Here is a 15,659-nt window from a genome sequence, read left to right on the forward strand (position 1 = left end):
TTACTCCCACTTGGATATTTTTTTGTTCTCCTTTTTGGTGAGGATTCACTTTAAAGTGCCAAAGTCATCCGATCTAAAAAGGGTCCTGAAGGAAAAACTTTCTCACAGCCCAAACCCTTGGCACATCGCTGCTTACCCACGGGGATTTGGTGCCTTTTTTTGGCGGTCACACCAAATCCTTCGTGGATTACTGGGACCACACATCAGATCCGCTTGCTGTCCTAGTCGAGGAAGGTTTTGCAGGGCAGCATCTGACTGCATCCAAGCCCCCTGAGCCTGAACTAAGTGGAAACAGGCGCTCGTGTCCCTCCTTTTACCCCACGGTCACAGCAACGCCGGGGAAAGCGGTGGGTGGGGGGCAAGCACTGAAAGGCAGAAATGGGATCTCAGCGCTCCACGCTGCTGGTAAAACCCGGCCCAGGCTGGTTTAATTCCATTCTTCCCTCGGGAAAGAAGTAAAAAGCCAAGAGGGTGAATGTCTCGGTAGCCTGGAGTGACCAGGGTTTTGGGATTCCCACAACCAGCAGCCCCACTGTAGCTCCACTGCTGCTCCACATCCCTTGGGAGGCTTTGGCCACCACCGTGCTGTTTCAGTGGGGTTAGCGGGGTTTCTCCCTTTGAGGGATGGATTTGGCTTTGGATTGAGCTGGAATTTCCACCCAGGATCTCTGTTGGGCTTTTGCGATGGTTGCACTGAGCTGGGAAGAGAAAACCTGGAGGTTTGATGGATTTGGGGGCACCACTGCGTAGAGCTTAGTGAGAAGCTCCGAGGGTCATAGATCCCTTCCTGTCCTCAAAGGGAAGGTCACCAACAGCTGTCACATTTCTTCTGTAGACACTTCAAAAGTAGATCTCCCACCGTCCCCAGCTTTCAAATGGCAGAAGAACATCTCCAAGACTCCAAGGGACCGTCCTTGCATTGCCTGAAAGGATTACCCTGTACACAAGCGACCACAAAAGTAATAAAAAAAAATATTGAGCGACAAAAATAATCATAATAAATAACTCGGTGTCTGCCGAGGAATGAGCAACTTGACAATGGCTTCGTGGGGAATAAATACGTGGTTCTGAAAATTGTATAAATAGGCACGCAACAATGAGCTGGAACAGCTCTGTGCTCGTTCGTACATCGGATTGGAAAGCAGTGTTGCCCGTGCAAGAATTTTTTACCAGATTTATTTTGTTAACACATCCAGCGGGCAGCTTCTGTTACAGAGAATTAGGTCGACGGCATTCCTATCTGGGTTTTATACCCCTCTGCAAGTAAATATCCGAGGGGAAAAAAAAAAAAAAAGGAACGATTACGGAAAGCAGCTGTGAAAACAGAGAGGGAAATGAGAAGCTTGGACGCGGGGAAGCAGCTTGGAAGCAGCTCTGAGCGGCTCCTGTTGGCCTTGGGTTCCCTTTTGCCTGGTGTAGAAGTCACTCGAGGAGATAAAGGCACTTTGCTCTGTGTAGGAGGTGCTCCAGGGCTGATCTCCACCCTTCGTGTCAGGGCACCTCAAGAACCTGGTTTCCACGACCTACCTGCTCCGGGGCATCTCAGGGAAGGAGATTTCCACGGAAAGCTGGGGACAGGATGAGAGGGAACAGGCTAAAGTTGCACCAGGGGAGGTTTAGGTTGGATATTAGGAAGAACTTCTTCACCAAAAGGGTTGTGAGGTGTTGGGATGGGCTGCCCGGGGAGGTGGTGGAGTCACCATCCCTGGAGGGCTTCAAAAGACGTTGAGATGTTGAACTCAGTGACGTGGTTCAGTGGAGGAGTGGTTAGGGTTAGGTCAGAGGTTGGACTGGGTGATCGTGGAGGGCTCTCCCAACCTAGACAATTCTGTGAAAGAGCCAGGCAATGGGACACCAGGACTGGGGACACCTCCAGCCTCGTGGAACAAGGCACGGCATGGCCAAAAAGCAAAACCAGCAGCAGTTTGCTCCGGGTTCTGCTGCGAAATAGCTCCAGGGCCGCCGGGCAGCTCCAGGAGCCGCTCCTAAATCAAACAGCCGGGCGCTGAGCAAACACCAGCAACACTTCCAGCCCTTTATCTCCTCCACCCACCTTTGCGTTCTGGGGAATGTGAGGAGGTGCTTGAGGTGGCTTTGGAAAGCCCCCAAGATGCCATCGAAAGCAGCCGGTTGCTTAATTGCCTGGTTGCTGTTAATGCAGCCCGGTTCCTCGCCTGTTTTAATCTAGGGGAGCAGAATAAACGAGGTAATTTTTCGTTTTAATAGCTGGTGAAGCCCTGCCTGGCTATGGGGTGAGCAAAAATAATTTATTCCCTTGAGGAATAATGTGAGACATGGGAAGGGAAGGGAAGGGAAGGGAAGGGAAGGGAAGGGAAGGGAAGGGAAGGGAAGGGAAGGGAAGGGAAGGGAAGGGAAGGGAAGGGAAGGGAAGGGAAGGGAAGGGAAGGGAAGGGAAGGGAAGGGAAGGGAAGGGAAGGGAAGGGAAGGGAAGGGAAGGGAAGGGAAGGGAAGGGAAGGGAAGGCACCAGCCCGTATAAAACACACATTCACACTTGCTTGAGGCTTTGCATTTTATTTCAGACCACCCTTGGGTTACATCATCAGAGACCGGTGGGGAGGTGGTTTAGACACACGCAAAAATAAAATAACATAAAATAAAATAAAAGCCTTGCTTCAAAGTTACAGATGCCTTATACAGAGCCATAACACGGAACGCTTGCTTCTGCCCTGCTGCAGGGAAATTTCACCTCCAGGGCACGGAGGTGAGACGAAGCCGGCGGGATCGGCCGCGGGGCAGCTTGGCCGGTCCAGGCAGCGCCCGGCGAGCCGGCGGCCGAGCTCGGCGCTGGTCACGGAGGACGTTCCTCGGTGGGACTTGGCGCAGGAGAAAAGCTGCCGCTGGGCTGTGGACGTCAGAGCACCCTGCGGGGAAAACGGAGGTGGTTTGGGTTGGAAAGACCTCATCCTTGGTTGAATTTCGTCCAAAATTAGGGTTGGCGTTGCTGTTCAGGGCATCTTTTCTGTACTCGTGCGCTGTCAGAGCTCTGTTGGGTGCTGAGCCCGTGGTTGGGGTTGGGTAGCAGGGCCAAGGGGACTGAGGGATTGAAGTCCCACCAGCCCAGAGCCTGGCTTTGTTTTCCAGGAGGATTGAGGTAGCTGATGGCACATCTCATTTAGACATCTGGAGACCCAAAAGGGCCAGTTTACCCCCCGAAAAAATAATCCTATGGTTTTCCTCCAAGAGGAAGGAGAAGCAGCTGGAGCACCGGTGTCTGGCAGCTCCTGGAGACCAAAACTTGTGGTCCTCCAAGCACCCGGCCCCTTCCTCCCTGAAGATGCTTTGGGATATTTGGAGTCCGCCCAGAGGGAGCCAGACATTGCCTAAACTGCAAGCTGGGGGGTTTGGGGACAACTTGGAGCTCGCTGAGTGACCTTTGTCCAGCGGCACAGCCCGGTGCCAGTTGGCAACTGGGAAGGACAAACACTGGAGGAGCTGTTGAGCAACAAAGGGCTCAAAATGAAGGCTCAAAACTCCTGGGGTTTGGGGGAGTGATGCAAACGCTGGGAGGGCGCCCAGCTGATGGGGCAAGGAGACGACACTGTGCCACCCCTTGGCCGGCTCCTCCTCGGGCTCCGCGTCTCCCCAAACTCTTACCTCGGAGGCTGGCGGGGGGGTGCAGGCTCACGAGCTGGACTGATCGTCGCTGAGGTTGATCTGCTCCAGGATCTGGCTGTACCTGCGGGTCAGGGCTTTGGTGTTTTTGGTCAGGTCGGTGAGGACCTGCTGCAGGCCGTTCACGTGGTGGGACAGGCGCTCCTCCAGGTTGCCCTCGGCTCCGTCATCCGGGGCCACCTCGGCGTCGCCCTCGGCGTCCCCGCCGGAGCCGGGGTCGGTGACAGAGGCCAGGCCTCGCTCCACCACGGGCTTGATGGCCTTGAGGAGCTGGTAGCGCTCGTACAGGTCTGTGGGGCCGCCCTCGGGGGCCTCCCCATCCCGCTCCTGCTGCGGGAAGACCCCTCGCAGCAGGCTGGGGAACATCACCTCCTGCTCCATCTTCTGGGTGGCCGAGAAGTACTGCTCCATGGCCTCAGCGCTTCTCCTGCTGCTCCCCGCGTGTCCCACAGGGGCTTTTTATGCTCTGCTCTCCTCTCCTCCCCTCTGTTTCCTCCTCCCCTGGCGGGGCTGGGCTCCAGCCCCATGTCCCTGGCTGTGCCCTTAGCCCCATTTGGCCCCGGTGCCGCCGTGTCCCCGGGTGCCCAGGGAGCCGGGTGGCTCTCGGGCAGCTTCGTGCTGCTTTTTGGGGTGGGTTCGGTTGGGATTTGGTGGCACTGGTGACAGCAGGACACAAGGCAGGGGGCTGGAAGCCTTTGGTCCAGCACTGCGGGTTGTCCCCTGTGTTCCCGCTCGTGTCTGTATGCTCAGCTCACCCATTTTGGGATCAGTTCCCGGTGTGAGGCAGAGAACCCAACGCTGCAGTCCTTTTGGGGTAAATCTCTGCGAGCAGCGGCAACAGGGGCTGTTGCAGCATCCCCTGCCGTGGTGGAGGGGGCCTGATGCCCCGTGGGGTGCTGCCCAGGGACCTTTGGAGCTGGTGGCGGGTCACAGCCCCTGCCTGGAACATCTTGGGGCCCTTATCAGTCACGTTCATCAGCGGTGCTGAGCTCTCCGGATGCCCTGAGAGGACTCTGCCCGGGGCACCGAGAGCTTCTCCAGCCAAAATCCTGAGCCAGGAGCATTGCCTGAGCTGGGCTCAGCCTTCCTCGCTCTGCTGCCACCTCCTCCCCCTCGCTCAGCCCCCATCCTCCTGCTCCGGGTGGGTGAATGACCGCGGGGACATCCCCCCCCCCAGCACCCCACGTGGCTCCTGGGGTCGGGCACCTGCGGGTCCACGGGGTGCTGGGGAGTCCAGGGCTGGTTCTGCCCAGTTTCCCCTCACCGAGCTCCAGGAGATGTTTCTCAGCCCACCTCCCCCGCCTGTCCGGGTCCCTCTGTATGGCAGCACGCCCCCCTGGTGGATCTCCCACTCCCCACGGGACTTTTCTCCCCAAATTTCTCCCCAAAATTCACTGGAACAGGCTGCCCAGGGAAGTGGTGGAGTCACCATCCCTGGAAGTCTTCAAAAGACGTTTAGATGTAGAGCTTAGGGATATGGTTTAGTGGGGACTGTTAGCGTTAGGTCAGAGGTTGGACTCGATGATCTTGAGGTCTCTTCCAACCTAGAAAATTCTGTGATTCTGTGAAATTTCGTCTTTTTCCCCAGATCTCATTGCCACAGGACAGCTTCGGCGCCTCCCCACATCACCACCCCGTGGTCGGGGATCAGACAGAAACCCACAACTCTGCCAGGATGAGGAGGTGCATGGGACACGGATCCGTCCCGAATTTAGGGGATTTCTTCATGGCGGTGCCACGCAGGCACCTCCTTGCTCACCTGTAAGGGCTGGAGGTGACCCCGCTGAATCCCCATTCTGCTGCTTCTGTCACCCCCACGCTGCCCCATAACCCATGGCTCCTGCACGGGGCTGCTGCCTGCCTTCTTCCTCCCAGCTCCTGCCTGGTTTCCAGCCTCCTTATGGGGTCAGCCCTATGTATGGGGTCAGCCCTCGTTCTGGGGTCAGCCCTCCTTGTGGGGTCAGCCCTATGTATGGGGTCATCCTTCGTTGTGGGGTAATCCCTCCTCATGGGGTCAGCCCTCCTTATGGGGTCATCCCTCCTCATGGGGTCATCCCTCCTTATGGGGTCATCCCTCCTTATGGGGTCAACCTTCCTCATGGGGTCATCCCTCCTCATGGGGTCATCCCTCCTTATGGGGTCATCCCTCCTTATGGGGTTACCTCCAGCAGAGCAGAGCCCATGCTGTGGTGGAAAGGGTCTGATCTGTCGTGGGGTGCTGCCAGGGACATTTGGAGCTTGGGGCAGGTCACAGCCCCTTCTGGGTGTCCCCCCATCCTCCCAAATCCCTCCCATGGGGTCACCTCCCCTTCACAAAACCATCTTTCCCCCCTTGCAGAGGTGGCTCCTGTCTCTCCCCAGCACACGCTGAGCCTCACGCCGGCTCCCACGGCCCCAAAACCCAAAGTGTCCCCCTCCCAGCTCCCTGGGGCCCCTCTCCGGGGCCACTTGTCCCAGCCGCAGGTGCTGGGGCTGCAGACGGACCCCGCTTGTCCCCGTGTCCCACAACACCACAAGCACGCGGCCGCTTCGGAAGAGTCCTTTTATTAGCAAAGAGAGGGGCAAAGGCCCGCGCGGCTCCAGGTACCAGCTGGAACCAGCTCCGCAGAGCTCGGGGCGAGAGCGCGAGGCCGCCGCCTGCCCCCACCACCGCTTCTGCTGCTGCTGCTGCTGCTGCTGCTGCTGGTCGCCAATCGAGAGGAGGGCGCGAGGCGGGCGGCTCCGTGGCGGCCCCGGAGGGCGGCGAGGGCTCTGGCGCTGAGGATCCGGCCCCACGGCGTTCCCCGCGGGTCCTGGCATTGGAGGCGGAGGAGCGGGGCTGGGGGAAGAGGCAGAGACGCCGCGTGATGCCCGGCGCCTCTCCCATGCGCCCGGGCTCCGCCAGCACCTCCCCGGGGTCTCCCCCCATCCCGGGCTCCGTCCCCCAGCCCTCGCTCACCTGGAGCCCGCGGCGGCTTCACCAGCTGGGCTGCCCGTCGCCGGGGCTGATCTGCTCCAGGATCTGGCTGTACCTGCGCGTCAGGGCCGTGGTGTCCCTGGCCAGGTGGCTGAGGACCTGCTGCAAGCCGGCCAGGTGGTGGGACAGGCGCTCCTCCAGGTTGCCCTCGGCTCCGTCGGCCGGGGATGTCTCGGCGTCGTCCTCGGTGTCCCCGCTGCTGCCGGGGTCGGTGACGGAGGCCAGGCCTCGCTCCACCACGGGCTTGATGGCCTTGAGGAGCTGGTAGCGCTCGTACAGGTCTGTGGGGCCGCCCTCGGGGGCCTCCCCGTCCCGCTCCTGCTGCGGGAAGACCCCTCGCAGCAGGCTGGGGAACATCACCTCCTGCTCCATCTTCTGGGTGGCCGAGAAGTACTGCTCCATGGCCTCAGCGCTTCTCCTGCTGCTCCCCGTGTGTCCCACAGAGGCTTTTTATGGAGCCGGGCACGGCCCCGCTCCGCTCCCCTCTCCACCCCTCTGCTCCCTGGGCACTGTGGTGCTGGGCTGGGCTCCAGCTCCATGTCCCTGGCTCTGCCCGCGCGTGGCCTTGGCCCCAGCTGGCCCCCGGTGTCGCCGTGTCCCCAGGGTGCCCAGGAGAAAGGCCGGGCTGCCAGGGAGTGTGGCAACCAGCTCCTATTTTGGGATCGGCCGCCGGGTCCTTTGGCCCTTTGGCAGCCCTCGCCGGTAGCAGCTCTTCCCCGCATGCACACCGTGGGACGCTCGGCCCCACGTGCTCTCACGCCGGGGCCCCGTGGCTGTCCCCACCTCTTCCCCTAAACAGACCTAAACGTGCCCCTAAAGGACCAGGAGACCCCAAACACAGGACCCCGAGTGGCTGCTGGGGTCGGGCCACAAAACTATGGAGCAGAGTGGGCACAAAGGAGCCCACGGGGCCTCACGGGATGCACCCAGGGGTGCTGAGGGAGCTGGCAGGTGGCGATGCAACAAGGGGAAGTCGTGCCTGAGCTACCCGAGACGCTGCTAAAAGGAAATCACCAGCTTGATGGGAGAGGGGGGAGCAGTGGATTTTGTCTTCCTGGACTTCAATAGGGCTTTGACACTGTCCCCGTAACATCCCCATGGAGTAGCTGCTGAAGGGGAAGGGGAAGGGGGAGAGGCCAGCGAGGGGGTTCGAAAAGTGCCCGAATGGCTGCACCCAGAGAGGGGTGGGCAGGGGAGCAAAGTCCTGCTGGAAAATGGACACACGTGGAGCACCCCGTGGGCAGCACGGACCCAGCCGTGTTTGACAACTTCAGTAAGGAGCCGGGCGGCCCCACAGATCGCAGCCTCAGCAAGTTTGCTGATGCCATGGCACGGGGAGGAGCGGCAGGTCGGGCACAGGGCCACACAGCCATCCAGGAGGACGTGGCCAGGCTGGGGAGGTGGGCTGAGAAACATCTCCTGGAGCTCAGTGAGGAGAAGGACAAAGCCCTGGCACCACAGGGACCCACCGCTGCCCGACCCCAGCAGCCACGCGGGGTCCTGTGCTTTGGGGTCTCCAGCCCCTGGTCCTTTAGGGGCACGTTTAGGTCTGTTTAGGGGAAGAGGTGGGGGCAGCCACGGGGCCCCAGCATGAGGGCGCGTGGGGCCGAGCATCCCACGGTGTGCACGCGGGGCAGAGCTGCTACCGGTGAGGGCTGCCAAAGGGCCAAAGGACCCCGTGGCCGATCCCAAAATAGGAGCTGGTTGCCACACTCCCTGGCAGCCCGGCCTTTGGCCCTGTTGCAAGCGCCAGGCGCCGCCGCCGAACATGCTCCCAGTGGGATCTCAGCAGAACTTCAGCCCTGCTCTGATCTTGGCCTTTTCCATGTCCCCTGCAAGCAGCACCCCCAGCATGTGGGGACGGACACGCTGCAGTGCCGGGGACCACCCTTGGGTTGCTGAGTCCCCATCGGCTGCCCTGAGCCCCACAGCAGCCCAGGAGGACAACACTCGGCCCCAGGGTGGGGAGCAGGAGGTGGTGTCCCCCCGTGTGTCCCCCTGTGTCTTGGCTGCCTCAGGGCCTTGCTCAACACCCGTGGCCCCAACAGGATGGTGGGGGACAGGCATGGGGGCAGAGGGGACATCCCCCTGGGTGGCAGCAGCACGGCTGGGGCTGGGGGGAGCAGATCCAGGGACACAGCACGGCCACCGAGCCCCAGCCAAAGCCACCCCAGCAGCAATGACACCCCCAGACTCCCGAGTGGCCTTGGCAGGATGGGAAATCTTCAGGCAGAGGCCGCACGGCACCTCCCCTCCTCGCCACCCGGCTCCCTGGGCACCTTGGGGACACGGCGGCACCGGGGGCCAGCTGGGGCCAAGGCCACGCGCGGGCAGAGCCAGGGACATGGGGTTGGAGCCCAGCCCGGCCAGGCTGGGAGGAAGCAGAGGGGAGGAGAGGGGAGTGGAGCGGGGCCGAGCCCGGCTCCATAAAAAGCCTCTGTGGGACACACGGGGAGCAGCAGGAGAAGCGCTGAGGCCATGGAGCAGTACTTCTTGGCCACCCAGAAGATGGAGCAGGAGGTGATGTTCCCCAGCCTGCTGCGAGGGGTCTTCCCGCAGCAGGAGCGGGACGGGGAGGCCCCCGAGGGTGGCCCCACAGACCTGTACGAGCGCTACCAGCTCCTCAAGGCCATCAAGCCCGTGGTGGAGCGAGGCCTGGCCTCCGTCACCGACCCCGGCAGCAGCGGGGACACCGAGGACGACGCCGAGACGTCCCCGGCCGACGGAGCCGAGGACAACCTGGAGGAGCGCCTGTCCCACCACCTGGCCGGCTTGCAGCAGGTCCTCAGCCACCTGGCCAGGGACACCACGGCCCTGACGCGCAGGTACAGCCAGATCCTGGAGCAGATCAGCCCCGGCGACGGGCAGCCCAGCTGGTGAAGCCGCCGCGGGCTCCAGGTGAGCGAGGGCTGGGGGCCGGAGCCCGAGGGGGGAGACCCCGGGGAGGTGCTGGCGGAGCCCGGGCGCGAGGGAGAGGCGCCGGGCATCACGCGGTGTCTCTGCCTCTTCCCCCAGCCCCGCTCCTCCACCTCCAATGCCAGGACCCGCGGGGAACGCCGTGGGGCCGGATCCTCAGCGCCAGAGCCCTCGCCGCCCTCCGGGGCCGCCACGGAGCCGCCCGCCTCGCGCCCTCCTCTCGATTGGCGACGAGCAGCAGCAGCAGCAGCAGCAGCAGCAGAAGCGGTGGTGGGGGCAGGCGGCGGCCTCGCGCTCTCGCCCCGAGCTCTGCGGAGCTGGTTCCAGCTGGTACCTGGAGCCGCGCGGGCCTTTGCCCCTCTCTTTGCTAATAAAAGGACTCTTCCGAAGCGGCCGCGTGCTTGTGGTGTTGTGGGACACGGGGACAAGCGGGGTCCGTCTGCAGCCCCAGCACCTGCGGCTGGGACAAGTGGCCCCGGAGAGGGGCCCCAGGGAGCTGGGAGGGGACACTTTGGGTTTTGGGGCCGTGGGAGCCGGCGTGAGGCTCAGCGTGTGCCGGGGAGAGGCAGGAGCCACCTCTGCAAGGGGGGAAAGATGGTTTTGTGAAGGGGAGGTGACCCCATGGGAGGGATTTGGGAGGATGGGGGGACACCCAGAAGGGGCTGTGACCTGCCCCGAGCTCCAAAGGTCCCTGGCAAGGCCGCACCTGCAGTATTTTCTTCCACCTTTTTATATTTCCAGACCTAAATGTTTAAACACATCTGGAAATATTCCTGCCTCCAGACGTGCTGAGCACCCTGCAGTGAAATTCGGGAGAGCTGCGGATTCTCAGCATGTCTGGAACACATTCGGGGTCAACGTGCTGACTTAGGATCCACAAAGCAGGGCAGAAAGATTGAATCATGATCACCAGGAAAGAAAAAACAACGTAAGAAAGCAAAATATATTGATATAACGTAACAGAAGAACAAAAACCTGAATACACTGTGTTTAATCCTAACTTTTATTCAGTGAAAATGAAGGATAGCTCTTTACCCAGGCCATGAGCAGCCTGCAGGAGTTCTCAGGATGGAATTGGGAGGATGCTTGGTGAGACGCAGGCTTGTAGCTGCTGGGGAAACCCTCAGCGGATTGGAATGAAGTCCTCCAGAAGCTCTCCGATTCTTTTCTTTCCTGCAAGGGGCAAGGAGATGGTTTAGGACACCCCCTACTCAACATCTGACATCGATTTGAAAGATTTAAATACTTGAGTCATCATTTTTTCCTGTTCAGAAGGTTACCAAGCCACCAAAAACCTCTCTCTTGCTACCAGCTAGCTTGCTGCACAAACCCAGCACGTGATTTCTTTTCCAAGGGGCAGAAGTGCAGAGCCCACTTCTGCAACGCCTCCTTACGTCTGCAGCCGCCCGCTGACACAGCGCGATGCCATCATCATCCAACGGGCAGCCAGCTGGCTGTGCTTCACGAGAAAACAAACAATTCTGCCCTCAGCTGTGCTGTCGTATCGCTGGGTTCAGCCAAGCACGTTCAGTGAAACTTTTATTTACCGAGACACTTTTTGTGATTTCTGATATTCGTTACGTTGTTGGATTTTCATTTACTGGCACAATTTTGGTCCATTTGCTTATTTCGGTTTGGCTCTGCCATTTTTATACTGAAATAAGTTATTAAGAGGAAGAGTTGGTCATCGGCTTAACAAAAATATCCGCTTTCAGATGCTAACTGCTGACTGCTGCTACAATTTATATCGTGAAACAGCATCAAAAGCATTTTGAGTTGTCAAAAAAGAACCTGCAAGCAGCACATCGACGTCTTGTTATATTTATATGTTTGTTTATTAACCAAAATGCTACGGCAGGCTGAGGTCTTTCCCAAAATACCAACCTGCTGTCTTGAAGTCCTCCGGGTGGTGCCTGACGTACTCGAACATTTCGCGGTCCTTCTTGGCGTGCACGTACTGGGTGCGCTTGGCGAGGAAGTAGCCAGCGAACCAGCCCACGGTGGTGAGGAGAACCTGGCGGTGAACACCTGCAAGGGGAAAAGAAAAGGCCAAAAGGGGTGATCTGACATCGAGGACACAAAAAAAAAGAAATAAAAAAAAAGATCCCTCGCTTCAGATTGTCCCCAAATCCCCCTCCAAAATCTCAGAGTTGCCTCAAATTCCGCCCCCCCCGCCTGTCACCTCAGGGTTCCCCCCCAGTTCCCTGAATTCCCCTCAAATCCTCTCCATATCCCTCAGAGTTCCCCCAAATCTTCCCCATTACACCTCAGAGTCCTCCTAGATCCCTCTCCACATCCCCTCAGAATCTCCCCAAACCCTGCCCTACCCCTCAGAATCCCAAATCCCTCCCCAAGGCCCTTCTGAATCCCTGACAAACCACTCAACCCCTCAGAATCCCCCCAAATCCCTCCCCATATCCTCCCCATTACCCCTCAGAGTCCTACTAAACCCCTCACCACATCCCCTCAGAATCTCCCCAAATCCTGCCCAACCCATCAGAATCCCCCCAGACCCTCCCCATTACCCCTCCAAATCCCCCAAATCCCTCCCCATTACCCCTGAGTCCCCCCAGAACCTCATTACCCCTCAGAATTCCCCCAAATCCCTCATCATATCCTTCAGACACCCTTCAAATCTTCCCATTACCCCTCAGAGACCTCCAAACCCCTCACCACATCCCCTCAGAATTTCCCCAAATCCCTCTCCAACCCCTCAGAGTCCTCCCAAATCCATCCCCAACCCCTCAAAGCCCCCCTTCGATCCTCCCCATTACCCCTCAGTCCCCAAAATCCCTCCCCATTACCCCTCAGACCCCCCTCAAATCCTCCCTATTATCCTCAGTCCTCCTAAACTCCTCACCACATACCCTCAGAATCCCCCCCAAATCCCTCCCCATTACCCCACAGAATCCCCCCTAGATCCTCCCCGTTACCCCAGTCCTCTCAAATCCCTCCCCATTGCCCCTCACTGCCCTCAAATCCCCCCCATTACCCCTCAAGATCCCTCCAAATCTCTCTCCATATCCCTCAGACAGCCCTCAAATCCCTCAGAGACCTCCTAAACCCCTCACCACATCCCCTCAGAATCCCCCCAAATCCCTCCCCAACCCTTCAGACCCCCCATAGATCCTCCCTATTACCCCTGAGTCCTCCTAAACCCCTTCACATCCCCTCAGAATCCTCCCCAAAGTCCTCCCCAACCCCTGAAAGCCCCCCTTAAATCCTCTCCATTACCCGTCAGACCCCCCAAATCCCTCCCCATTACCCCACAGGATCCCCCCAAATCCCTCCCTAACTCCTCAAAATCTCCCTTAGATCCTCCCCATTACCCCTGAGTCCCCAAACCCCTCCATTACCCCACAGAATCCCCCTTAGATCCTTGCTATTATCCCTCAGTCCTACCAAATCCCTTCCTATTACCTCTCAGACCACCCAAAGTCCCCCTCAGATCCTCCCCATTACCCCCCAGAATCCCCCCAAATCCCTCCCCATATCCCTCAGACACCCCTCAAATCCCTCAGAGACCTCCTAAACCCCTCACCACATCCCCACAGAATCCCCCCAAATCCCCCCAACCCCTCAGAGTCCCCTCTAAATCCTCCCCCATTACCCCTCAGCCCCCCAAATCCTTCCCCAACCCCTCAAAGCCCCCCTTAGATCCTCCCCATTCCCCCTCAGAGACCCACCTAGGTCCTCCCCATTACCCCTCAGACCCCCAAATCCATCCCCATTACCCCTATATCCTCCCCATTCCCCCTCAGACCCCCCAAATCCCTCCCCATTCCCCCTCAGATCCCCCAAATCTCTCCCCTTTACCCCACAGAATTCCCCCAAATCCCTCCACAACCCCTCAAAGCCCCCCCTAGATTCTCCCCATTACCCCTCAGTTCTCCCAAATCCCTCCTCATTACCCCACAGAATCCCCCCAAATCCCTCCCCAACCCCTCAGAGCCCCCCCTAGGTCCTCCCCATTCCCCCTCAGACCCCCAAATCCATCCCCATTACCTCTCAGAATCGCCCCCAAATCCCTCCCCTTTACCTCACAGAAATCCCCCAAATCCCTCCCCAACTCCTCAAAGCCTCCCCTAAATCCCTCCCCATTACCCCCAGGATCCCCCCAAATCACTCCCCATTTCCCTACAGAATCCCCCCAAATTCCTCCCCATTACACCTCAGAGCCCCCCAAATCCCTCCCCTTTACCCCACAGAATCCCCCCAACCCCTCAGAGTCCCCCCTAAATCCTCCCCATTATCCCTCAGCCCCCCAAATCCCTCCCCAACCCCTCAAAGCCCCCCTTAAATCATCCCCATTACCCTTCAGAGTCCCCCCTAGGTCCTCTCCGTTCCCCCTCAGACCCCCAAATCCCTCCCCATTGCCCCTCAGACCTTCCCCGTTACCTCTCAGACCCCCAAATCCCTCCCTATTCCCCCTCTGTCCCCCCAAATCCCTCCCCATTACCTCTCAGACCCCCAAATCCCTCCCCATTACCCCACAGAATCCCCCCAAATCCCTCCCCAACCCCTCAAAGCCCCCCTTAAATCCTCCCCATTCACCCTCAGAGTCCCCCCAGGTCCTCCCCATTCCCCCTCAGACCCCCAAATCCCTCCCTATTCCCCCTCAGTCCCCCCAGATCCCTCCCCATTACCTCATAGAATCCCTCCAAATCCCCCCAACCCCTCAGAATTCCCCCTAAATCCTCCCCATTACCCCTCAGCCCCCCAAATCCCTCCCCATTCCCCCAGACCCTCCAAATCCCTCCCCATTCCCGCTCAGACCCCACATTCCCCCTCAGACCCCCCAAACCCTCCCCATTCCCCCAAACCCAGCCTGTCCCCCCCAACCCCTCACTCCCCCTTCCCCAACGCCCCCAACCCACCCCCCCCTCACCTCCCCTCACCCTCCCAAACCCCAAACCCACCCCAAACCCCAAACCAACCCCAAAACCCCACACCCCAGCCCCTTCCCCCGTCCCCTACCCGCCGTGAGGAGGGGCCGCTGGCTGAAGCCGTTGGCCAGCAGTGCCGCCATCCAGCCGGCGCCTCCCAGCCACGCCGACATCTTGTTCAACAGCGGTGGCGGCGGCAGCCCCCGCGCCTCCTCAGGGACGGCCGCCATGGCGCCCGGGCCGCCCAAGGTGACCGCCCGCCTCCCTGCGCCTCCGCCAGCCCCTCCGCCGAGCCCGCCCGCCCCTCACGCGGGTTCCGCCGCCTTCCTTCCTCACTCTTCACCTCGATTTTGAACGAAAAAAGGTGTTTTTAACGCGAACGCCCTCCCCTAAATGCGTCCCCCCCCCCCCCAAGCGGGGTGGTGGTAACGGGGCTGAGCCCTCTTGTGGTGGTCGAGGAGGGGGCGCGGCGGCTGTGAGGTTTTTGCAGCTTTCATAGACCTAAGTTTTGGTTAAACTGCTTCAAAAACACTTCATTTTGAGAATTCTTTCTGCAAAACAAATAAATATTAATATGACACAGCGATGCAGAATGATTTTTTTTTAATGAATCTGAAATTACCTTAAGCCACCTGCGAGAGCAATAACCATACAACATAACCATAAAAAAATAGCCAAACATGTCACAACTTCCCGATCTAACCCTATTTATTATTTAGTCTGTCCCCGCAAGGAGGATGTTTGGGTATCAATGTCCCATAGCAGGGTGCTGGAGGTGATACAGGAGCCCCCTCAAAGCAGGGAGCTGGGGGTCAGCCTCTGCTCACAGGTAACCAGTGACAGGATTTATAGGGAGTAGCCTCAAGAAATTATGCAAAAGTAATGACAACTGCAGTCAAGAAAGCTGAAAAGGAGCTTGTCATCTGTGAAGAGTTTTATCAGTACCTTGTGTTTACACAGATTTCCTAAAATCCTACTCCAAGCACCCCTATTGCCACAGCAACCCCTCTAACTGCTACCTGCTTTCCTACCTGAGCCATACATTATTTTAACATCCAAAATATTCAGTGTAGCCATTTAATCAAGTATCCCCTCTGAAGGGGACCTCATTCTATGACAGGGTTGAGGTCCAAGAACTGCTCAAAACATCTATCCCCTCCACCCTCCCCCCAGAATCCCTCCCCATTTGTGGGTGTGACATCATTGGGTCCTAAAACAATCCTACTCGTAGAGCAAAACCTCTGAGGGACAGCAATATAGGTTTTCA

General features: G+C 58.9%; 4 protein-coding genes across 6 annotated transcripts; 1 reads left to right on the forward strand and 3 right to left on the reverse strand.

Annotated features, from left to right (window-relative positions):
- Positions 1-2,517: 2,517 nt before the first annotated feature.
- LOC309875188 (mid1-interacting protein 1A-like) lies at positions 2,518-4,058 on the reverse strand. Its single transcript, XM_082754334.1, has 2 exons — positions 3,617-4,058; positions 2,518-2,883 (listed from the first exon to the last, which is right to left on the reverse strand). The coding sequence occupies exon 1, from the start codon at positions 4,043-4,045 to the stop codon at positions 3,644-3,646; it is 402 nt and encodes a 133-aa protein (XP_082610460.1). The 5' UTR covers positions 4,046-4,058; the 3' UTR covers positions 2,518-2,883; positions 3,617-3,643.
- Positions 4,059-6,168: 2,110 nt separating this feature from the next.
- On the reverse strand, positions 6,169-7,006 carry LOC309891586 (mid1-interacting protein 1-B-like). 2 transcript variants are annotated; one of them, XM_082784556.1, is made up of 2 exons: positions 6,573-7,006; positions 6,169-6,426 (listed from the first exon to the last, which is right to left on the reverse strand). In XM_082784556.1, the coding sequence occupies exon 1, from the start codon at positions 6,990-6,992 to the stop codon at positions 6,591-6,593; it is 402 nt and encodes a 133-aa protein (XP_082640682.1). In that variant the 5' UTR covers positions 6,993-7,006; the 3' UTR covers positions 6,169-6,426; positions 6,573-6,590. The 2 variants fall into 2 exon arrangements, with proteins under 2 accessions (XP_082640682.1, XP_082640681.1); XM_082784555.1 differs by having other exon boundaries at positions 6,169-6,452.
- A 2,061-nt stretch (positions 7,007-9,067) lies between these two features.
- On the forward strand, positions 9,068-9,746 carry LOC309876557 (mid1-interacting protein 1-B-like). 2 transcript variants are annotated; one of them, XM_082757006.1, is made up of 2 exons: positions 9,068-9,488; positions 9,632-9,746. In XM_082757006.1, the coding sequence occupies exon 1, from the start codon at positions 9,069-9,071 to the stop codon at positions 9,468-9,470; it is 402 nt and encodes a 133-aa protein (XP_082613132.1). In that variant the 5' UTR covers position 9,068; the 3' UTR covers positions 9,471-9,488; positions 9,632-9,746. The 2 variants fall into 2 exon arrangements, with proteins under 2 accessions (XP_082613132.1, XP_082613131.1); XM_082757005.1 differs by having other exon boundaries at positions 9,606-9,741.
- A 744-nt stretch (positions 9,747-10,490) lies between these two features.
- On the reverse strand, positions 10,491-14,680 carry NDUFC2 (NADH:ubiquinone oxidoreductase subunit C2). Its single transcript, XM_082751711.1, has 3 exons — positions 14,484-14,680; positions 11,391-11,534; positions 10,491-10,679 (listed from the first exon to the last, which is right to left on the reverse strand). Exons 1-3 carry the CDS (start codon positions 14,620-14,622, stop codon positions 10,630-10,632), a joined length of 333 nt encoding a protein of 110 aa, XP_082607837.1. The 5' UTR covers positions 14,623-14,680; the 3' UTR covers positions 10,491-10,629.
- Positions 14,681-15,659: the final 979 nt, after the last annotated feature.

Source organism: Aythya marila (genome assembly GCF_965140915.1).
Source record: "Aythya marila genome assembly, chromosome: 1".
Taxonomy (NCBI): Eukaryota; Metazoa; Chordata; class Aves; order Anseriformes; family Anatidae; genus Aythya; species Aythya marila.